This window comes from Aspergillus pseudonomiae (genome assembly GCF_009193645.1).
Source record: "Aspergillus pseudonomiae strain CBS 119388 unplaced genomic scaffold BDV37scaffold_31, whole genome shotgun sequence".
In the NCBI taxonomy this organism is placed as follows: Eukaryota; Fungi; Ascomycota; class Eurotiomycetes; order Eurotiales; family Aspergillaceae; genus Aspergillus; species Aspergillus pseudonomiae.
This window is the reverse complement of record NW_022476023.1, coordinates 1-21994: the sequence shown is the minus strand read 5'-3', so window position 1 is coordinate 21994 and position 21994 is coordinate 1. Positions and strand designations below refer to the sequence as shown.

The following is a 21994-nucleotide window of genomic DNA, read 5'->3' as shown; positions in this document are numbered from 1 at the left end:
TGAAACGACCCGAACTTTGAAGTATATGGAAACTACATGAATGGACTTGGGACTGGAATTTGACATATCTGGCTGTATATAATCCTAACTGGAATCTTGATCAGCCCGCCATGGTCCAACGGCTTGATGACATAATCTATTTCTATCTTATTGGAAACGAAACATGAGAGTGTGTAATGTAGGCCAAGGAGTATCTTCCTGTGGCATAGTAGCTGTGTTCTTTTCAGATAAGCTTGGACCGCGTGGTTGCTTATGGAGTACCAACTGTGGTACCGAAGGTTCCACCATCCAGCCCGATACCGGATAGGATAGCATTGACGACTCCTCCGATACCCTCACCAGCCATGACACCAGCGGCCACGGCATATGCATATTTTTCAAACCCGTCAGGGCGCTTTTTCTTCCATACGGAGGCAATCACGGCTCCGATTAGCATTGCCGTTCCGTACTGCGTCGATGGTAGAGTGAACGCCATCGCGACAATCACCATATTGGGGTAATACAGCTGTATGCTAGTCCATTTACCGGTGCAGAGATTCTTCACTAATACCATCGCGCTGGCCAATACTGCCATGGATATGGAAAACACCCAGCTACTTTGCGGTATTGGCGATTCGGGCCTTGTCACGGCGAGGACGATGGCGCGCCAGGCGGCGACACTGGGTGCTGGGAACTCGCATTTATGGTCCCCACCTTCTCCAGTTTCTTCAGTTGACAGAATACAGGGGTACGCGGAAGCGAAGATAAGAAACATCGTAGGGGCCACAAGGGCAGCGACGAGTGTTCCTATCATTTGTGCAGCATACTGAAGACGTGGGGATGTCCCTAGAAGAAAGCCCACGCGGAAATCACCCATGAGGTCTAGACGGATGTTAGGACTTATTGTTTATTTAATTCATGTTTCTTAGGCGTGTGGTAAAGGACATACCGCATGCCTGATTCGCCCCGATATTGGTGAGAGCCCCGCCAAGTAGGTTTAAGCGCTGCGCACTTTCGATGCTCGCGGATCCTTGCGTAGTCCCTCCAAGGACGACTTGCGTCACTTTAGAAAGAGATGAGAGCGGTACGGTGTCTATTGCACTTGTCAGTCCAGTTCTTATAATTGCACATATTGGAAAGGGCCTTTGACCTGTCGCTCCGGAAGCGTGGATCGCGAGTAGTGAGAGAAGAAACGCTAGTGTGAGCGCAAGTAACGTCTCTGCTACAGACATCTCAAATTGCACGCTCGTAATGAAGCAAGTAACAGCTATTGTCACTACTAGCCCAGGAAGCCACATCCACAATCGGATGTTGTTCTCATTGGCAAGGTTCTTCTCGCCGCCAATGGTCGTATAAGCGTAGTCCTTTTTCCGTCGTGCCTTGAGTGCTTGCCACAAGCCGCGGGTCGCTATCCACAGAACCCGCCATTGGCAGAATAGCTCTACAGAAACAGTAAGCATAGTTCATGGCGGAAGCTCTGACAGTGAAGATGCAGAGGCCCTACCTGTGAACGCCGCCGCTATCATACACACAACTCCTGGCCACAGGAGCCAGTACCGAGGACTGGGATGTTGGGCATCTGCAAACTCAGCTGACAAGGAGAAGTATGAGACGAGCCCGTCAGGTGAGGCCGCCTCCTTTCCGAACGCTAATCCATGAGACACCAGGTAGGGTCCTATGACTCCCCTAGACGAGCGTATATAAGCATTGACCCTCAAGTAGTATGAGTTACCATAGTAGCTATAGTTTATTCTTACCAAGCAAGGATTGATCCAAGAACGAAGGAGGCAGCAACATTCATACCAACCAGCATTCCAGACCCGATAAAGGCCGGGGTCCATTCAATATACCAGCCCCAGCTTTCTATAGCCATGGCAGTGTCTGCCATAAAGCCAGTTGCCGCGACCCATGTGAAAATATGCCAATCCTTCGTGACCAGGAAAGGTCAGTATCTGGCATCAATAATGACCTACAATGGGGTCATTCTTTTAGACTGGCGAAACATACCCATAAGATACCAATGGCATATTGAGATACTATACGCAGCAGCATAGCGAAGAGGAAGCTGTACGCCAGAGTTCGCATTTTCTGCCGAGCTTCGTATGCACCGCTGGCTGCAAGATGCATGCCTCGGATGGTGACAGCTGTTGCCGACGACGAAGGAAAGATAAGCTGAAGCTCTCTTGCCACTTGAAAGATGAAAAACTTGCGCACTGTAGCACCAACTGTACGTCAACCAATTTTCGCTTTTCTAGGTAGTGTAAGGGTGGACAGCTTATCGCGTACAAGGAGCTGCAGAGAGGAGGCCAAAGTATCCTCCAGCCGCTGTGATAGCTACTAAGCGTGCAAAGTCTTTACTGGGCGTCGCGAGTAACCCCAGTTGGTACAATGCGGGTATGGCGGAGACAAAGACATTGGACAATCCCCCAGCAGCGGTAGCCGCAGTTTGGACGATATTATTTTCCTGAGGTCCAAAATGTTGGCTATTGTATCCCAGAGAAGACAAATACGAGGTCAATGGCTGCAGCAATGCAAAGCCAATGATGGACTGGGAAAGAGTTAACAGACCGAACAAACATGCCTGATCATAGTGCAGTGTCGTATCCTACCCCGAAAATATTGGCAGAGACAGTCCAACCAGCCTTGAGCCCAAGGTACAGATTAGAGGCATTCACAAGTGTTCCACAGAAGCAGCCCACAATTAGGGCACGAAAGGTGAGGATGCTCCCCGTTGCTGGCTCGACATCGCCAAAGGGTTCAAAAGGGTCTGTTGGTAATGTATCGTTCTCTCCCTCGTCGTCATCAGTGGTTATCGAGCTTGCTCTTTGGTTTGTCCCATTCTCTCCAGCCCGATGAACTTCTCGCATATCCGTCATTTCAATTGGCTGACTTCCGGTCGGGCGCGCATAGTCTGACATGACGGCGCGCTCAAGCCTATCGCCAAAACAGACCTCAAGAACAGATATTGGCGAGGGACGATTATCAAGAACCTAGCTGCAGAGATTGTGAGCATGATATTCTAGAACTATGAGATCTATGATTTGCTTGTAGTTATCCTGTCGGCCAGAAAAGAAAGACAAGATGACAATGGGGATCTTGCATGCATGACGTGTCCAATTAACCTGGCTCTTTATGACGGGCACCGCCGCTTTTGTGGTTTTACCGCTCCAGGAGCGATCGGCGCACGTCCGTCATACTCTGTGGCACGCACCAGGTTTATATTTCCTTCGAAGCAGCTCGAGACCTTTTGATAAGCGAAGAGATTCAGAGATCTCGGGGGATACAAGATCAGTACGCTGGGCGGGTAGCAAAACTTCGCCAAGTAGACAAAAATAGTTTGCCCTTGAATTTAAATAGACAGATGGAGCCAGATCAAAAGCAAATGCCGCCCTTTCAACTTTGGTCCTAGAAGCTCCACCAACATTTACAAGTAGTTCGTAAAAATCATTTTATGCAATGAATGTGTATCTATTTCTCGCTTCAACATGAATAAGACAACTAAATGAATGCTCTACTTTGTCAATACCAAGTACCAACCAGCATACTGACGCTCATGCAATCTCTTATAAAACACACAGAATGACTCGACAAAACTGAACTTTCCCCGTCCCAATTCAAGTGGCCGTCTGGGATCTGATCTCAAAAAAAGACAGTCAACTCAAGAAAAGGAGCTTATAAGGTGATAACTCCATCATAGTGGCACTTCTTCGATGTCACCGTGCCGGTCTCCGTGTTGCATAGCCACTTGGTACCCGGGGCATGGCCACTTCCATTGTCATTCAGGGTGAACGAAACTGTCTCCGTGCTATTGACCCGCTGCAGCTGCAGGATGAAGACGGAGATATCATTCACACCGCCCGGGAATTGGACGTAGTAGGCGGCGTCGCTCGTACGAGCGCCTGCAATAGGGTTTCCGGGGCGATCCCTGGACACACTTGTTACTTTGGTTATTGATCAAGAAAAGGAGAAATGAACATACCAGATCACATTGGCGCCGGTCACATCGTTGTAGTTAGGATCGTTGAGATTGAAGGTAACATATCCATTTTGATCAGTCTGAGAAGCGAAAAGCCCGCTGATAGTAATGGCTTTCTCGGCCCTCGTGGCAGGCATAGCCAGCGCAGTACCAGCAGCCAGGAAGGAGCAAATAGCAGTGATCTTCATTTTGTTGGATGGCTTAATCTGTCGAATGGATAGAATAGAGTATGTGAATTGAAGAGTGATTGATCGATTGAAGCTTGTGGTTGTGAATCGAGTTGTAGTGCTGATGATCTTGGTAGGTTCCACGAGAGGATTGACTGCCATTTATATCTCAGTGACTTCATATTGCGATTCTCAAGATAATGACTGAAGACAGGTTGTTGGATGGAAATAAGCAACTGTTGTGCTCAGGCCACCTGCTGTCTCGGTGTACAGTATGCTAACTCCGAGCTCGAGAGGCTGTGCTGGATGTCATAGGAGCAGCATCACGATATTTTCTCAGGCCCCCAAAGAATCGCGATTTATAATATAGGACTACGTCCACGAGTGTGTCCGGCGAAACTAGTGCTGACAGCTCAGCTGCTAGTCCCACTGCATCTGAACTGTGTGTCTGCCACAGTAGCAATGTTGTGTTGCAACCCTAGTGCTGACGGAATTAGTCCGAGGCGAAGCTTTGTGGATTCGTCGCCTAGGCGTCCCATAATTCGTTCTAGACTGAAGTCAAGACACAAACAAGCATTCCAAATATAGCAGAGCCGCAAGCTACGATCCGTTGGCTGCCAGCGATCAAATTTTGTAGGGCGATGGTACGCGTGGATTAAGGACAGAATGTTATTTTTAGCGTCAAGTTAGAAGGCAGCTAAATGTGTGATCCAAATGTTAGGGACTCAACATTTGGAGCCATGTAGATGCTGCGGGTGGCCTAAATATAGACAGCAAGACCAGATGGTATCACAACTAGAACTACAATCTTTGCCTCTGGTAGTGCCCTCGCAGAGTTATTCCCTGGGCTGGACAAACCAGAGAAGGGAACTGCGAGGGCCATAGTAAATGGTTCCAAGTCAGTGAGGAACGTTAGAGTACCGCCAAATAGTCAACTGTATTGCAGTAGACACCGATCCCCGCCTTAACTGCACATCGGATGTGTCGTCAGGTAGCTTCTTGATGAGACAAGGCACCAAGCCAATATCGTAGGCAGTTGGAATACTTTGCAGAATAGAACCAGACCAGAAGTAGAGTTCTTTGGAATCAAGTGCCCTCTATTAGTCTCAATTGAGTATTTGGGAGGGTCAAAAATATGGTTAACACTTCTACACATAGTACTGCATGCCAAGTACTAGTAGTTCGCACAAGCTTTCTCTGCGCTCAGCCCACGCACTTTCGCCCTTTCCCACGCTCCCGGATCGATCAGCGAACAAAGCGGCGCTTCAGTCGAACCAACACGGAAACAATAACGACCGCAGCTCTTCTTTGATAACTCCTTTGGGATAGTTCCCTTGTCCATAGCTTTGTCACGTGTGCTAGCAAAAGCCCTATTAGATCAGTCATATTAATTTCAAACAGTATGATTAGGGTCTATCCTGGAGCTGCTGCGAATGCGACCGATGTTGCAGGGGACAAGCAACAGTTCGGAAGGCATCTGCAATTTCCCAGATGAAAAGAAGACCTCAGAACCGAAGACGAGAAAACTGAAGAGCTTACAACAAGCAATCGGCGATCTGACAGTCGCGAGTGGATATCTCTCCGCAGGGTCCGTTCAGCTCGTATCGCACTCGTGCTTTAGCGCGGGAGCTATTGATGCAGGCTGACGAACCGAACCAAGCAAACACAAGGGAGGCATTTTTGCTGACCAGCCCTCCTTTCTTACCCCGCACGAATCTCCCTTGCGTCACTGTTGATGGACTGAAACTCTCGAGCTGGATGTGTTCTTTCCTTTTGCAAGATGGTGGACCGGTACAGAGCATGATTGATGTTCGATGTCACAATGCCCCGAAGCGCAATCAATAGAGTTCTGCTCGTGTGGATCACCGCCATTATTTACTTATTCGGTATCATCCTCGCCAAACCAGTTCAATACTGCAAATTTGGATACAAGGGGAAGGAAGAACATGGCGACGTGGACTTTTGCATGGCCGTCGCCATGCACGAGAATCGATCTTCGAATGCCTACGATATGTACCTGTCCATGACCGTCACACGGGGATCGGATCTTGGTTGGACTGCGGTCGGGACAGGCTCCGTAATGGCCGGCTCGTTGATGACTATAGTCTATGGCGAACCTCTTACTGGAGAGCCTCCGGTTGTCAGCATACGGACCGCAGCTGCACATCACCAGCCTAAACGGATAACCCAAGAGCAAGCGGGTGGTGCAGAGGTTCGGGTTCTCCAGGCAGAATGGCGGGCTATTGATGAAGATCGCACGCTTGCCACGCTATCATCTTCTTCATACGCGTATGTCGCCGAAGTGAGTCTCGTCTGCTATTCTTGTAATCTGTGGCCGACAAAAGGGAGAGGTAGCAGTAAGATTTCTGCAACAGCAACGTCCCTCCCTTGGATTTGGGCATGGAATGAGGATCAGGAGATATCAGCCCTCTCCGACGATGCCCATCTCAACGGACACAGACACCGCCGCGGAAATGGTGGATGGGGCGAATTCTATGTCGACATGGCGCAGTCCCTTAGCACCGCTGAGAACCCTCCACCTGTCCCAGTGATACGATCTGGGGTTGGCACTCTAGGAACGTCCGATACGCCCATAGACAGGAGTAAAAAGTTTTCCCTGTTTAGCAGTGGGACTATACATGGCTTCCTGATGGGAATGGCATTTCTCGTTGTCTTCCCATTAGGAGTGCTAGCCATGCGCTCGCAATCCAGCAAGTCATTCAAATACCACTGGATCATTCAGCTCGTCGCCTCCCTCTGCACTGGCGTAGGAGCCATTATCGGTATCATTATGAGCCGAGGGTCATTTAACTCCCCTCACCAGGTAGCCGGACTGCTGGTATCCGGTGTACTTGGCCTCCAAGCGTTTCTGGGGTGGAGACACCATGTAATTTTCCTACGGGTCAGACACCGAACCTGGATCTCGCATACCCACATCTGGGCCGGAAGATTGATTATGATTGTGGGCTGGGCGAACTTTCTCAGCGGGATGGTTTTTGTAGCAACTGGCCCGTTCTGGGTCATCCTGGTGTCTGCGATTATTCTGGGAGAAATTGTTGGTCTCACCTTCTGGGTTTGGACCTGTAATAGGCGCAAATCGCGCAAGGCCCCTCCTGAGGCGTCAGAACCATGGCAAGGGGAGCGAGACGGGGAATACTTCGCGGTAGGTGAAGATGAGACGGAGATGAACGACATGGGTGATCATGACAAACATGAGAGTAGCCCGTATGACCCTATACTTCCACGACGTTCGCATTAAACTGGAGCTGTGGTAGGTTTGTCTATGTGTCTGATTGGGCGACATGCTATGAAATACAATGTTGCAAAGCAAATATTTCTATACGAGAGACTCAAGAATGATACTCCACCTCTTCTTTCAATAACCATGACAGAAACTGAAATCTAGCAATTCCTTATTTATACCAATAATTATTCACCTTTCCAGTTTCTCCATGCCTCCTCCCATAGAATAAAATGCAGCGGGACCCAACTGTCCAGGACCATCATAGCTATGGACACCGGTTAAGTCACATACCGCAAGCAAGCCACACTATACATTCACAACCCTCAAGTCCATATAACGAAAATGACTCCTCACATTAGGTTCTACATGATCTCAACACGCAGAATATCCTCCAAAGTCACCCACAAGAAACTTAATACAAAATACCACTTACAAACCTCGCTTCAACTCAAACTGCTGATCAACAACATCGCCAACCATATCCTCCAATCCCTTGAAGACAATCCCCAACTCCCTCTCCGCCCTCTCGGCATCAACCCTATAGCTAATACCCTCATCACCCTTCAACCCAAACCCAACCCCAGGATACCTTTCGTCTAAAAACTGCCTCACATCCCCCCAAGACCTCGTCTCGGATGCCAACAAATACGACCTCAACCCGCTCACGCCACCATCCAAAACACGCACATGCGCATCCGCAACATCATCGACATGCACGCCCAGGAACTGCGGGAAGCTGGGCGTCTCGGCGAACAGCGATTGGAAAAGCGTGCCGGAGGACCCGCCGAGCTGTTCGGGGGTTTCTTGGACGAGACTACGGCCGTAGACGAAGACGGGGTGGAGGGTGACTATGTCGAAGTGAGGATGGTTGGCGGAGTGGAAGTCGAGGGTGGCTTTGTGGGCGGCGAGTTTGCTGGCGTGGTATTGGGCCATTGGGGGGAGGCTGGGGATCGTCGAGTCCGGGGGTAGAGTGTAGTTTATCTCGTTGTCCTCTGGTTTTTTTTTCCTTCTCTTAGTGTCTATTGGGTTTTATGGTGGGAAAGGAGCTTACCTCTGACGATCACGCCGTCCTTGAGTTCTCCCAGGGAGACTAGCGATAGTACCGAGCCTGTGACTACTACCTTCTTGACACTGGACACCTTTGCCGCTGATTCTAAGATCGTGATGGTTCCTCGCTTGGCGGGGGTAACCAGATCATCGCTGCCTGGCTTGGGCAATGGAGACGCCAGATGCAGAACATACTCCACGCCTTGCAATGCCTCGTCGAAGCATCCGGGGACGGTGATATCCGGTACAATCACAAATTCCAATTGCTTCTCGTACTCGGCGAAGATACGACGGAGTTTGTCAGCTTGTTCCTCGCGACGAATAGCGAGACGAACACGGTAGCCCGCTTGCAAAGCGCGCAGGGCGACCTGGGAGCCGATGAAGCCTGTCGCGCCGGTGATGAGTGTTAGGGCCATGGTGGTTTGTAAACTTGCTATCTGTCTAAGAGGATTAGAGGTTACTTGTGGAAAATCATTGAATGGTCTATAGTATTTATATTCATTATTATCTTTATTATTTCTATGCTGTTCTTTACGCTGACAAACAGTGGTGATCATTAATCACTAAGTCGTTATCAGGTTGGGGTTGAGGCGAGATTCAACCCAACCATCCATTAATCAGGCCGGCCGAATAATCAACCGGATTCCTGGTTGAATCCCCTAAATTAAAATAGTCTAGAAATATCTATTGACTAGCATTTGTCTATTATTTTATTTTCATATGAATATATATCTAGCCTGTTCTATGCGCTGACAAACTATGTTTTCCTTCTGATCATTAATCAGTCAACAGCCGAATTCGGATCGGTAATTGTTTTTTGGTTTAGTGATAGAGAGCTATGACGTTATGCCAATCTAGATATGTAACTAAATCTATGGAAACTGGGGTATCTGATTCTCCACATAAGCTTAATCATGAAAAATAGTCTTGAATCATTGGGACTGGTCCGATGCGTTAGCCCTAACTACTGTATCGGGATAAGAATATTGCATGTCAGGATTAGTGATCAAGAACCATAGCCTCGGACTGTCTCCGCATTCAGGATTCTATCAGTATGGACAGGATAAGGCAGTTTACTGTAGCTGAGAATCGTTATAAACAAGGTCATGGTGACAATGTCTGCACAGCCATGTCGTCATCTTCTCAACTCTACTACTATACATAAAATATCCATATCTCCACTGGCAGAGCCATCAACAGAATGTCCTCCCTCCGCGCAGCAGTATACATCGCCCCACCGACCCCCTTCAAAACGCCCGGCAAGGGAAGCGGCGGTGGTCTCTGGTCCCCCATTTCCTGCACGCTGGTCTACTCAGCCACCGAGGCCGTCCTGGTAGACACGCCTATCACCATCAAACAGACACAGGACTTGATAGCCTGGATCGAGCGCATCGCGCCGAAGCGGAAGCTGTCATACATCTACATCACACATGGCCATGGCGATCACTTCTTCGGTCTTCCACTGCTGCTTCAGCGCTTCCCTGAGGCCAAGCCCGTAGCTACGGCCGCCACGGTGCAGCATATGAAGCAGCAGGTCGAAGAGAAGAACTATCAGGCTCAATGGGAATCGCGATTCCCCGGAGAGATCACGAGACCGTTCGTCTTGGCGCAACCGTTGCCGGGAAGCAACGAGTTTAAGCTGCAGGACAGATGGCGGTTCCAGGCCATCGAGGTTGGGCACTCGGACACGTACGATTCCACCGCGTTGTGGGTCCCCGACCTGCGACTGGCTGTTTGTGGGGATATAGTGTATGGACAGGTGCACCAGATGCTCTTTGAGGCTAATACCGCCGCCAAGCGCGAGGAGTGGATAAGAGCAGTGGAGAAGATCGAAGCTCTGGATCCGTTGTATGTGGTACCGGGCCATTGCCAGGAGGGGGAGGTTTTGGGTCGCTGGCACCTCGCCAACACAAAACAGTATATCAGAGATTTTGAGAATGTGCTAGAGAAGAATCCCAAGTCTCCGAGAGAGATTGTGGAAGCGATGACCAAGCTGTATCCCGATCGGTATAATACCGGCGCGCTTATAATGGGTGCCATGGGCTATTTTCAGGCATTGAAGGAATCTCGGATTTAAGATTAATGTATGTACATTGGTTCAGGAGGTTAAGTAACCTCAATCAGAGCTAGTTCAACTGAATCTGTAGCTGCTCACTAAGTCACTGTAGACTGAAGACTGCTTCTACGTGACTGTTCTTGCGGTATGCAACAAAGTTCACAGTATATTCTGTCAGCGGCTCAGTGGCAGTCCATCAGCTGCAGGGAACTGTGCCTAAGGCCAAGTGGCCAATAAAGCGTCCTATGCTTTGACAGCCCCATCCTGGGCCAGCAGGACAATTGTTGTGCTCGTATGCGTATCGATGACCTGACGTTGCTGTGACAGGAAGACAGGTGGGTATATCACCTCAACATGAATTCCTGAGGGATTTAGTGATGCGGGCTCTGCACTGTCCACTCAATGCCAGCTGCTGACCCTGCTCCCAGGAGCAATGAAGATCATGGTGGCCACACGCAGGTAGAGGGACTGGGCGATATGTTTACAGCAGACCACACTTAGGAGCTTGGGTATTAAATCGACGATCATAAAGCATAATCTTATGATGGGAGAGTTTGACTGTGATTTCTTCTATGAGCCATCATGTCCATACCGAGGCGTGCAGAGCACTGTCCACATCGGAGCGTTGGAATCCCGGTGTGCGCCCCAAACATATGCCTCTACTAATCAAAGCTGTTGTCAAAGTTAGAGACTCAACTCTACCAACAAAGGAACCAAAGGGCCTTACTTTGTGTGAAGCGGGTAACGTTAATGGGTGTCCGTGACAGCTTTCGGTCCGTTTCTGAGGGGGCAGAGGAGAACAGACGCACTCCTTTCTCGCGGAGATAACCCGCCAGGTCTTGCATATCAAACCAATCTCCCTCCATTTCCTTTCGGATATCAGGCGAAAATCGTGCGAGAGGATCGTGGATCGTAGCCCATTGCTGGTAGCGACATAAAGGTTTTTCACCTTCTTGAGCTTGGCCGGTGGATCGTGCATAGTGGGTGCCAGCACCCCCAAGCTTGAAGAACGGGACCCCTGCATAGCACTCCTCCAATCTTTTCTGACTCAATTTAGCGTGCAACAATGCTTCGAAGGCTGCAGTCAGGTGAGGTCTGTCCATAAGGGTAAACAGGAACCGAAATGGACGTTCGATGCGAGACATAGGAACGGATGGATTCGAAAGCACCAAGTACCCTTGATATACACATGCCAGGTGTAATTGTTCGATGAAGAGAGAAATATCCATAGCAGAAGGCTCTATGGGCTCGGACAAGGGAGGAGAAATCGGCTTTGACGGACCACTCTCTGGAGGGGTGGTCTGTTCGGCGTGAGAACGCGGGCTCGTATTGTGATCTGTTGGCATGCCGTCCGGCCCCGCTGAAGTTGACGACGTGCTTTCCTCACCGTGCGATGAAGTGTCCGGACTCTCGGGTTCGCCATCCTTGCTGGCCTCCTTTGCCAATGCTAAACACGTTTGCACTGTATCACGTAAGTGGCTCGCGATGTCGGGGTGCGAGGAGAGAGCCCCCGACTGCACCAGATTATCGCTGAAGGAGACGACTGCCGAGCTCATTTTCTCTAGTGTTGCTTCCAGTTGAGAGATCCGACCCTTAAGCGATGTGATGTTGGCTTCCTTGCGAGAACGGTAAGCTCGCTGTGCCAGGCGGATCTGCATTCGACGTCGCTATTTGACCCTTTTCGTCAGCCAATACTTCACACGAGGTGGCATCACCATCGTCGACGCACTTCTTCTGGGTCTTCGCCCATTCGAGTATCCATCGTTTTACGTGGGCGACCACGCTTCTTAGCAGTCGGTCCACCAGACGACTCATTCAGTTCCCGTTTCGTTGTCTTCTGGGCGTTCTGAGTCGGTCGTTGCGTGTCAGTCGATGGCGTCCGTCGATCCAAGCTCAACATGCGCTCTCCGGCGTCGGACCCTGGGAGTAGAAAGCCATTGGGTACAGATAACGAAGCGCCATAGCCCTCCGATGGAAACTGTCCGTGCTGATAGAACGGTTCGGGGATGGGATATGAGGAGGCGGAGAGGAGGGAGGTGAGCTGTGAGGTTGCGAGAGAGCTCTCTAGCAGCGACGGTCGAAAGCGTGGAGATAACAAAACTTTCTGGTAAATCTCATCCCAGGGCAGGAGAGGCGCGTCGGGATCCACAAAGCCCTCATACGTCTGGAGCTGCATTCCTCCATCCATGATGCTGTGACGGAAGGCAAAAAGTGAAGATCGATCGGATAAGTCGAGAAGCAGGAAACGGTACGATCGATACAGAGAGATTTAATCATCAGGCCAGTCGGAGGAACTAGTTTTAGAATGGCCGTTAGCGTGCCACAGGTGAGTGTTCGGCGTGTCGGGAGCCATTGCCACGCTGCAGTGATTGGGCAAGACCCAAATAGAGCCAATCCTGGTGCGATTTTAGGTTGCCCAATCCCTCAACTTTAAACATTCATAGTGTTCATTAAAGCCGGTCTTCCCGAACCTGATTCGCGAGCGGGACGTTCGGCTCGGAGTGTTCACTAATCATGAAATTCGCTCCTTTTCGATTATTCAACGATTCCCGACCGCCAAGCCTCTACTTGCCCCCTTTCTAGAAGATTTCCTTTTTGGTATCAATACGAATAGGGTATAGTAAACTGGTCACTAGTCCAGTTCTAGCTAGGTTATGGAGATCCCGATCGTTGGAACATTTCTATCGCGCTCAAAATCAAATGCCATGGTGTTGAAAACTTTTGATGATATAACAGAACCTACTCCGAAAGACTATTACACTACGTCAAAACATGGGGCGAGTCTAATAAGCTACGCTTGTGCGTATTCCTTCAGATACGCAACGAGCTTCTCGGCCCCCGAAACGGGAATGGCGTTGTAGTTGGACGCCCGAATACCTGTCCACGTCAGTACCTTGTCCCAGTGGGGTAGAGCATCAGGGCATGCTTACCTCCGACACTGCGGTGGCCTTTCAGCCCAGTGATACCGCGCTCAACAGCTCCCTTCAAAAAGGCCTTCTCGGCCTCATCGACATTGCCGCCCTGGGACTCGGTGTCAGTGGTCATCTCAACCGACCACAATAGCATAATAGAAAACCTACCTTGATCACACGGAAGCAAATGTTCATTCGGGAGCGCACACTCTTGTCCGGCACAACCTTATAAACTTCGGGATACGCGTCCGCCGCCTCATAAATCATATCGGCCTTCTTCTGGGCCTCCGCTTGCTGTCCGTCCACCTTATCGGGGAAAGTAGCCAACAGCTTCTTAAGAACTTGGCCTGCCAAGTAAACACTAGACAGCATTAGATGTATCCAGAGCTGACGGAGGAGCAACCTACTCGAAGATTGGAAGGGTGTTGTAGAGACTGTTGTTCTTGGCAGTGACGCAGTAGTCAAGGATCGTGGGAGCAATGGGCAGTCCAAGCTTGCGAAGGATCGTTGGGGGGCACGAGACGAGCAGGTCCTTTCGGATGATGATGCCAGTCACTCCGGCACAGCCCAGATTTTTTTGGCTAGTCGGTTCAGCTTTTTTTTAAGGGTTTAAGGGATCAGGGGTGTCTTACGCTCCGAAGAACACAATAGAGTAATTCTGACTCGCGGTTAGCAATTGACCACTGGCCAGCATAAAACCGGGGATTCCATACCTTAATGGGGATACGCCTGGAGAGGATGTTAGAAGAGAAATCTCCGACCACGAATGGATCCTCTTCCGAGCCGGTCGGCTCAAGAACCTTGGGGAAGTTGGGGTATTCAACACCGTCCACCGTTTCGTTGTCACACATGTAGACCATGGTAGGCTTGGGGCTCAGCTTCCATGTCGATTCATCGGCAATCTTGCCAAACTTTCCATCGTTGACTTTTCGGGAGTCACTGGCAATGTTGACGTACTCGGGTCCAAACAGGCGGATCGCCTCCTGGCTAGCCTTGGACGACCATCTGCGCCTCCATTAGTATCTCAGAATGAGCTCAATGGATGCGATTGGAGACTGACGATCCCGTAACCAAGTAGTCCAATCGCAGCTCTGCCTCAACTTTCTTGCGGAGCTCCTTGACCACATCATCTTCGCTGGCTTCGCCGAGCTCCTTCACAATCTTCTGGCGCTGCTTTTCAACCCAGGCCGAAACGATATTGTACGCCGTCGCATCGAATTGGCCCGATCCTCCACCCTGCATCATCAAGATCTCGTAGTTCGAAGGGACATCGAGGAAGCTCGCAAGGTTGGCCTTCATGGTGTTCAAGATGTTGGCCGCAATCTCGCTCCGGTGGCTGTGCTCGGCGATACCCCTGAGAAAGTCAGAATACCTTCTATAGCTTCAATTCCAGCAATGCAGGTCCGGAGCTTACAGGCCAGTCTGCTCATAGTTCTGCAGAGCTTCGGCGGCTTCGGCTAAGACGTCAGTGGGCAGGGCCGCAGGGCCGGCACCCATGTAGGTAATATCTTCTCTCTTCATATTGCAATTGGCGTTTGGCTGGACGAGATCTGGGTACTTTTCCCCAACGACGGATTTAAAGGACCCCTCCACTCGTTCGGAGGAACATCGGCGAGTGAGTCATCTTATCAGTCAGGTGACTGCCCCGCGGTTGATCTTATCAGCACTTTTATCAGCCGGCAAAAGGTTCCCCCGCGCCTATAGTTCCCTTCAAACACAGCTTTCCAAAGTACATAGTGTGAAAACACAATATAAAGATGGTCATTGTCGCAGTAGCCGGCGGTACCGGCGGTGTTGGCCGCACCATTGTCGAGGCACTAGTCCAGCAAGCAAAACATCAAGTCATCTTGCTGACTCGTGGGGTATGAATGTGTACACTAGCTCCGGAATTATATTCAAGAGCTAAGCAATCTCCCAGGTACCCAAGTCAGACCCTTTGCTTGACCAGATTCGACAGGTGCAAGTAGATTACAGCGACACCACGGCGCTGGTACGCATCTTAGACCACCATGAAGTGCACACCATTATCTCTGCAATCGGGATTATCTCCGATGAAACATCTCAGTCTCAGCTCGCGTTGATCAACGCTGCGGCTCAATCCTCAGCCACCAAGAGGTTCATTCCCAGTGAATATTCGTTTATTCAGACTGAAGAGTATACTCCCCTAGATTACCATCCCTTTTTGCGTTTAGCTAACAACTATAGTCTCCTTGCGATCGACCCAAGTATCAAGTACTGGTTGGCTGCCGCTGACTTACTCAAAACTACCAGTCTTCAATTTACCAGAGTTATCCCCGGGTTCTTCATGGATTACTGGGGAATGCCCGTTGTTCGTACTAATCTTCAACCCTTCACATTTGGCATAGACATCGCCAGCTGCCAGGCGGCTATTCCCGGTGATGGCAACGACGTTATATGCATGACATATACGTACGATATGGCTACGTTTATTGTACGGTTGCTGGATGAGGAGGGTTGGCCTGAGTTTAGTGTTATTGTTGGCTCTCAGACTACATATAATGAGCTCCTCCAGCTAGCTGAAGAGCTACGAGGTATCTGCAGAAGAGTTCCCCGACATGCCATTAAACTAACTTCATTTAGGTAAGAAGTTCCAGGTAGTCTACGACAGCGCAGATCAAATCAAGGAAGGAAATGTCACTATTCCTCCAATGCCTACCGACACAGGGTATTCTGCTGAGGAGCTTAAGGAGACTACGGCATTAGTGAGTCGGTTGACTATTGCCGGAGTGTTTGATTTGCCCCGTGAAAATCGGTTGAATGCGAGGTTTCCAGATATCGAAACAACTAAGCTCAAAGATTTCCTATCGCAAGCGTGGGAAGGCTATCAATAACTGCTTTTATATAAATATTTGACCGGAATTTTGTCACTTTCCAACAAAAATATTTAAGTGCACTCGCCTTCATTCTTATGATAAGCCTTAATGCAGAAAACACAAACCACACCAAGGAAATTCAATTTGAAATAATGAAATAACCAAGCTTTCTTCGAACACAGCATAAGTCCTATCCTCACCTGTTTCAAAAGTGTGGTCTCCTCATCTCGAACGCAAGACACTCCTCCTCAACCCTCTTCCCGAACTAATCCTCATCATTCTGATTGAAGTAATCATCATAATACCCAACATCTGCAGAGCCCACCGTCAGCCACGTAAGCCATCATCCGGACGCCACCAACAGCGGGAGACACCCTACATCCTCCATTATGCAGTCCAGAACCACTATAATGATGTTCTGCATTAGATCGTGGCCGTGGTTCTTCGTCAAACTCCCAGATTCCTGACGTATAGCTCCGGAAAGCAGCTTCTTTCTCGCACTGGCGACCTTCTTTCCACTCCCGATGGTGAGACATCCACATGGACATCGGGCTATTCGATCTGTAGAAATATTCTTCTAGTTGGGGCATTTTCCTGATTGTGTTGTGAAGAAAATGAACCAGTATCGTTTGCGTTGTGGAAAGGCATTAGACGTGAACAAGTTCCGAGTCTAACATATACCTTTAGTATTTACGCACAGGAAAATTAAGTATCGCCATGTCTTAATAGTGTAATTAGTCAAGCCACTAATAGCCGTACAGGATACTTCAATCATGACTAAAGCAAGTCAACCAGTGGCCCTTCCATGGAAAAGGCAAACTACATCTACTAGGTACCGATCAACCATTACCCAATACAGCAACACTCAGTTAACCGTCTACTGACATGCCGTTTCACATACTATTTCACAACTACAATATAGTCATCAAAAGCGTCTAACACCTCAGCACCGCATGTCAGCATATCATTTAAGATACACGAATCAAACTAGAACAATCCGCCCAAGCTGAGCACCTCACTAGCCGTCGTTCAAATCTCCAAGATAGTCGAGATGCTCATCGTTGATGTCGTCTAGTATGTCCATTAGCTGCTTTATGAATATAGTATTCTGTAGGGACGAATACAGAAATCGTACCTCTGTCTTCCATGTCTTGCTCTGGTGTGAGGTAGATGGGGTCATTGCCTTGGTGCAATGATGTAGACACATTTTCGAATGCTTTGTCTTCGATGTATTCTTCTTCTTCATTGGTTGGGTCTTTGGGCATGGACATTATGATTTGGTATGAGGTTTAGATGAAAAAGTGTGAGGATCAGATGGAGGAAATCAATGTTAGACTTATGATCTCGGCATTATCTTATATAGAATCTGAGTCTTACTACCTATGAACAATGATGAATAAGAGAGGGCCTACCAGGAAGTGCCCAGACTATCTAGCATAAAAGAAAGCATATGATTTGTTAATACTCAGTGGTGATATTAATGTGGCATAGTTCCAGGGCAGCACCAACCTTAAAGCAAGATTGGTATGGCTTCGGAATACTACTCACTGAATCTTACCATGGGAATACATACACGCAAGTTCTGGTAACATTTACCTCATCCCTGCGGATGATGATGATGAATACTTGTGCCCAACAAGGAACCATCAAGTGAGAGCACGTATGGACATAGAGTTAAATTTTCGAGATCATATGAGGCTATCTACTTACTCTCACTAAGGGGGCTAAGACACTGTAGATGATCTAATTGACTAGTTATCTATATCGCCCTTTTCGCTTCCCTAGAGGGACCCATATACGTGTTTGGCGAAGTATATGGCATCTCAGATGGACTTACTAGCCTTTGTTGGGCAGGTATACTAGTCTGGTGTCTTGTCGCCTGCGTGATGCCGGTGCTCTACTCCTGGACTCTGGGCAAGTACCAAGAGACTTTTTGAGATTAGAATAGCTCCGGAGCTATGTACCTCTGCCAAGTCTTTCTCCTGGGATACCGTGACAACGGAAGCTTCATTTGTCTTCTCGAGACTCCTGGCGCCCGGCTTGTGCTCGGCTGAATAATAACAGGTCATTTACTAACTAATCAATATAGTATAGAGTGACATACTGTGGGGCTTTACGTACCCGAGTTCACCTTACCCTCCTGAAAGGCTCAAGTACCCCTCATTTCTTTGTGTCATAAGTTAGTTAAAGATGGACCGGCTTTAACCAGCTTGTGTGAGGTCAGGGAAACCGGTGCTTATAGTCGACAGAAGTGGGTGTATACTGGGTTGTTATATTTGGCTGACAACAGATGCCCAGCTTTCCTGTACCAAATAAACATGCAACAGCAATAAGTATTCATGACTATCACCGTAGGTATCCTAACTATGCAGAGGCAGCTTCTAATGGCCTTCAGGGCTGTCCTCACTGAGCAGGTTATGTTGTTCACCTCACAAATGCCACTCCCTGAGTACGGGCTGGGCTCCTTGGTACTGGGAACTCTGATGCAAGGTCAGGATTGCCCTCCGAGCCGAAATAACTACGCCACAAGTAATTATGCCTAATATCTGCCTCCTCCCAGGCTTCCTGGGTTTTCTCCGCAATGAACTCGCTGAAAGGGTTCCACAGCGCCTTGTATTCCTCCATGGCTGCCTTCTTTGTCTCTTCATTCTCTTCTGCCTCTTCCTGGGCCTTAATCTTTCCGAGCCACCCACTGCAAAATTCTTGAAGGTACGGCCTTTCCTGGTCTCCAATTTCGAATTTATCAATACCCTCTTTGAGTTCATAAAACTTGTGACGGCAAATAAACTCCCAGTCGATCATTGTGTCGATTAACTTTGCTATTGTCGCATTGGGTGTTTGGCAGAGATAAGCTGCCAGTTCAGACTTGCTCACTCTCCGAGGCGGACCTGCCAACAGGTCGAACACAACTTTTATGTTATCAAAACTTTCCTCCTTGGAAAAGATATGCTGGAAGTCTGCCAGTCGCTCCATTTTCCGGCGGGTCATAGGGTCGTGGGCTTGGCCGAATTCGAGGCACTAATTTCGAACCTCTAGCATCCGAGATTTAACTTCGCGCGCATCAAAACGATCAGCCCAAAGAAAGGTATATTCTGCTTTGTCGGCACAGCCCTGCCAGCCCAGGCGTTCCCTATGGTAAATAACGTTTTGTTAGGCATACTCTTGATACATAAACCAGCGGTATTTATAAAGAGAAAGGGGAAGAATAATATACCTCTCTTCCTTGATTGCCCGAAAGAAGACCCTCATCCAGATGAAATTTTCATTCATCCATTCAGCTAATTTAGGTTTATCAGCTTCTGTAGCGAACGCAGCTAGTGTATTCTACCAGATATCTCATGTTAGAACCACTATCTCAAGGTGATCTGAAGTCAAATTGAATTGAATAAGGGTATCAACTCACGGCCAAGGATGGGTGTTCCTGGCCGTCGTCGGACATCTTTATAAATTAACCCTTTCAATGTATTTGCTGAAAAATGAGAAATAGTATGGTAGTGAGTTAGCAACTGATGGAGGGGAAGGGCATTACTTATAGGTACAGAATGGGTTTGAGCATTCTCAGCTGGAAGATGCGAGACCAAAAAAGGCCAAGTCAACCCCACCACAACAACATACGGTGTATTGATGACTGAGATAGGGTTGCAAAAAGATTGTGTTGATCTCTCGCTCATAGGTCGTGAGGGGAGCCATCGGGAATCACTGCGCAAAAGTTGGCCCAATTCCAATTATACTTCGTACACAGCGGCGACAAGATTCGTCAAAAGGAAATGATATACAACCATCCCCACAGGAATCATCACGATCTGTTCACACCCTACCATGGTAAGTACCCCTTGGCTATCCTACCATAACCCATCGCGTTATACACCCCACTCCGTCAATGAAATCTGCCCCTCTAGCGGGGCAGTCAGAGCCAGGCGCTGGATACTACTGGCTTACTAGATATTCAGCTGAATCTCAGCCGCAACCCAACATGTGGGACTTGGCATAGTGCCCAGGCATTGCATTAACCCCCAATTAATGGGTTATAAACTGTTTCCATCTGCCTGCTACGACTGGATAAGCGTGAACTATTATCATCAACAGACCGGGAGATTGATTAGGGAAGGGTGTAGAGGTAGAGACAGTCGGTTGTAGGATTAAGTAGATGTTGTACCAAGACTATAGCTGGCTAGTGAGACTTGTAAAGGAATCATAGGGCTATCTTTTACGAATCAATGATGTAACGTAGATACTGATCAGAATTGGATTTGTTTCAATATAGAATTCACAATATTCTTCTCCATCATTTTCGGAATCATTCTACTGTGGGTTCTTATTGGATGAATGTGTAAACATGTATCATGTCCTCAGATTCCTCCCAATCTTCAGGATTCTTAACTTCACACAACCTTATCTGGATCCTCATCTACCTCGTCGATCAAGTGCTCCGGAGACCGAAACTCCAACCCAGCAAAGAACTTCCGCCGATGTGCCTCAACCTTCTCAGGATCAAGAGACACAGCACCTAAAGACACAAACAGCTGCAAATGCGCACGCAACAGCTCCTCCGGATCAGTCGAGTTTTGAATCGTCCCCAGGATCTCACCCAAACCAACACGCTTGACATCACGCAGCGCCGGATACCGCTTCTGAAAAACCAGCTGTGCCAGGTCATTCCAGCACGTCTTCGTCCCAGATACATACACATACGGCTCCCAGACAGGAGCATCAGCTAAGAGTGCCAACGCAGTCGCAAGATCCCTTGCGGCGGTGACATCGACCGCATCGGTTCCCGTCCCGGGGATAACAATCTGGTTTCCTGTGATGTCTATCGGGAATGCTTCACCGATGTCCATGAGGTACAAATTCCTCCTCGGCACGATGTAATCCCCTAGCCAGCAGTTGACGACCAGTGTCCACTCTATCTCTGTTTGCTCGCGTAGGACCTTCTGGATAGGTTCTCGTGACTCCCAGTAGAACGTTGGCAGGTCGGGGTAGTTTTCTATGTCGCCGAAGAACTCGGATGGAATGAAGCGCTTGCATTTCGGACTAAGTTGGCATGCACTGATCAGGTTCAGGTGGATGTCGATGAACTCCGCCTTGTACGCTAGTATCACAGATATGAGCATCTCACAGTCCCTAAGTGCGGTCACTATGGAGGGGACGGAGAAGTCGGTGATTATTTGGGTGATGTATGGGCGGTTGCGGAAGCATTCTTTCTCTCTGCGAGTTAGAATGACCACCGAGTGGCCGTACTTGGGAAATTCATCGCTGATGTATCTGGCTAGCCCTCCAGCTCCAGCAATAGCAACACGCATGATGGATGAAGTTGTCTTGCACGTTGTTCTCTGAATGTAATGCAAGTTGATGAAGTTTACGTGTGGAATAACAGACTAGGAGCTGGTTGTTGCCTGGCGTATATACCAGGGCTCACGGGGTTTAAGCCGTAGCAGATACACGGAATAATCATCATGGACGACCAATTCTTCAGCTATTCTTATACTTTACATTATAAGCCATCGAGGGTAATTTGTAGTGGATTGAAGCTACTTCCTATTTCAGCTACTTCCTGTTATAGTTCCCAAGTCCAGAGTCGTCCTGTCTATAGATTTTATATTAAGAAGTTGATCTAAATTAACAATTTTAGGGTTAAGAATCTGAAATCGTTAAATCTGAACTAATTATACAATTTGCATTGAAATAACGAATGTTTTCAAGTAATAGGGTTCCCATATATGGCATATATGGTTTATTACAAGCATTTGCTAATGCTTTAAAAATTATTATTAAAAGAGTA

General features: G+C 48.5%; 11 protein-coding genes across 11 annotated transcripts; 3 read left to right on the top strand and 8 right to left on the bottom strand.

The window, feature by feature from the left end:
• Window positions 1-110: 110 nt before the first annotated feature.
• BDV37DRAFT_115072 (OPT oligopeptide transporter protein-domain-containing protein) lies at window positions 111-3065 on the bottom strand. The gene is made up of 8 exons (XM_032078450.1): window positions 2589-3065; window positions 2266-2527; window positions 1987-2192; window positions 1737-1906; window positions 1484-1665; window positions 1130-1420; window positions 929-1072; window positions 111-861 (listed from the first exon to the last, which is right to left on the bottom strand). The coding sequence occupies exons 1-8, from the start codon at window positions 2895-2897 to the stop codon at window positions 251-253; spliced, it is 2175 nt and encodes a 724-aa protein (XP_031941616.1). The 5' UTR covers window positions 2898-3065; the 3' UTR covers window positions 111-250.
• Window positions 3066-3651: 586 nt separating this feature from the next.
• On the bottom strand, window positions 3652-4143 carry BDV37DRAFT_282845 (uncharacterized protein; the record flags this gene model as incomplete). The annotated part of the gene is made up of 2 exons (XM_032087140.1): window positions 3652-3904; window positions 3959-4143. The coding sequence occupies 2 exons, from the start codon at window positions 4141-4143 to the stop codon at window positions 3652-3654; spliced, it is 438 nt and encodes a 145-aa protein (XP_031941615.1).
• Window positions 4144-5912: 1769 nt separating this feature from the next.
• Window positions 5913-7481, top strand: BDV37DRAFT_293976 (cytochrome and DOMON domain-containing protein). Its single transcript, XM_032089544.1, has one exon. The coding sequence runs from the start codon at window positions 5930-5932 to the stop codon at window positions 7379-7381; it is 1452 nt and encodes a 483-aa protein (XP_031941614.1). The 5' UTR covers window positions 5913-5929; the 3' UTR covers window positions 7382-7481.
• Window positions 7482-7583: 102 nt separating this feature from the next.
• Window positions 7584-8829, bottom strand: BDV37DRAFT_293972 (uncharacterized protein; the record flags this gene model as incomplete). Its single annotated transcript, XM_032089543.1, has 2 exons — window positions 7584-8358; window positions 8418-8829. 2 exons carry the CDS (start codon window positions 8827-8829, stop codon window positions 7796-7798), a joined length of 975 nt encoding a protein of 324 aa, XP_031941613.1. The 3' UTR covers window positions 7584-7795.
• A 481-nt stretch (window positions 8830-9310) lies between these two features.
• BDV37DRAFT_115008 (MBL fold metallo-hydrolase) lies at window positions 9311-10828 on the top strand. The gene has a single exon (XM_032078449.1). It carries the CDS (start codon window positions 9615-9617, stop codon window positions 10488-10490), a length of 876 nt encoding a protein of 291 aa, XP_031941612.1. The 5' UTR covers window positions 9311-9614; the 3' UTR covers window positions 10491-10828.
• BDV37DRAFT_115003 (bZIP transcription factor) lies at window positions 10770-13025 on the bottom strand. Its single transcript, XM_032078448.1, has 3 exons — window positions 12199-13025; window positions 11197-12136; window positions 10770-11141 (listed from the first exon to the last, which is right to left on the bottom strand). Exons 1-3 carry the CDS (start codon window positions 12655-12657, stop codon window positions 11050-11052), a joined length of 1491 nt encoding a protein of 496 aa, XP_031941611.1. The 5' UTR covers window positions 12658-13025; the 3' UTR covers window positions 10770-11049.
• On the bottom strand, window positions 12806-14934 carry BDV37DRAFT_247626 (O-phospho-L-serine:2-oxoglutarate transaminase). The gene is made up of 8 exons (XM_032081890.1): window positions 14796-14934; window positions 14442-14735; window positions 14095-14386; window positions 14014-14039; window positions 13789-13962; window positions 13550-13742; window positions 13400-13490; window positions 12806-13346 (listed from the first exon to the last, which is right to left on the bottom strand). Exons 1-8 carry the CDS (start codon window positions 14900-14902, stop codon window positions 13261-13263), a joined length of 1263 nt encoding a protein of 420 aa, XP_031941610.1. The 5' UTR covers window positions 14903-14934; the 3' UTR covers window positions 12806-13260.
• A 42-nt stretch (window positions 14935-14976) lies between these two features.
• On the top strand, window positions 14977-16301 carry BDV37DRAFT_247619 (uncharacterized protein). Its single transcript, XM_032081889.1, has 4 exons — window positions 14977-15243; window positions 15300-15535; window positions 15587-15933; window positions 15983-16301. The coding sequence occupies exons 1-4, from the start codon at window positions 15139-15141 to the stop codon at window positions 16231-16233; spliced, it is 939 nt and encodes a 312-aa protein (XP_031941609.1). The 5' UTR covers window positions 14977-15138; the 3' UTR covers window positions 16234-16301.
• A 932-nt stretch (window positions 16302-17233) lies between these two features.
• BDV37DRAFT_282838 (uncharacterized protein) lies at window positions 17234-17486 on the bottom strand (the record flags this gene model as incomplete). Its single annotated transcript, XM_032087139.1, has 2 exons — window positions 17234-17286; window positions 17351-17486. 2 exons carry the CDS (start codon window positions 17484-17486, stop codon window positions 17234-17236), a joined length of 189 nt encoding a protein of 62 aa, XP_031941608.1.
• A 1153-nt stretch (window positions 17487-18639) lies between these two features.
• BDV37DRAFT_282837 (uncharacterized protein) lies at window positions 18640-19188 on the bottom strand (the record flags this gene model as incomplete). The annotated part of the gene is made up of 1 exon (XM_032087138.1): window positions 18640-19188. The coding sequence occupies one exon, from the start codon at window positions 19186-19188 to the stop codon at window positions 18640-18642; it is 549 nt and encodes a 182-aa protein (XP_031941607.1).
• A 1375-nt stretch (window positions 19189-20563) lies between these two features.
• Window positions 20564-21515, bottom strand: BDV37DRAFT_293969 (uncharacterized protein; the record flags this gene model as incomplete). Its single annotated transcript, XM_032089542.1, has 1 exon — window positions 20564-21515. The coding sequence occupies one exon, from the start codon at window positions 21513-21515 to the stop codon at window positions 20598-20600; it is 918 nt and encodes a 305-aa protein (XP_031941606.1). The 3' UTR covers window positions 20564-20597.
• Window positions 21516-21994: the final 479 nt, after the last annotated feature.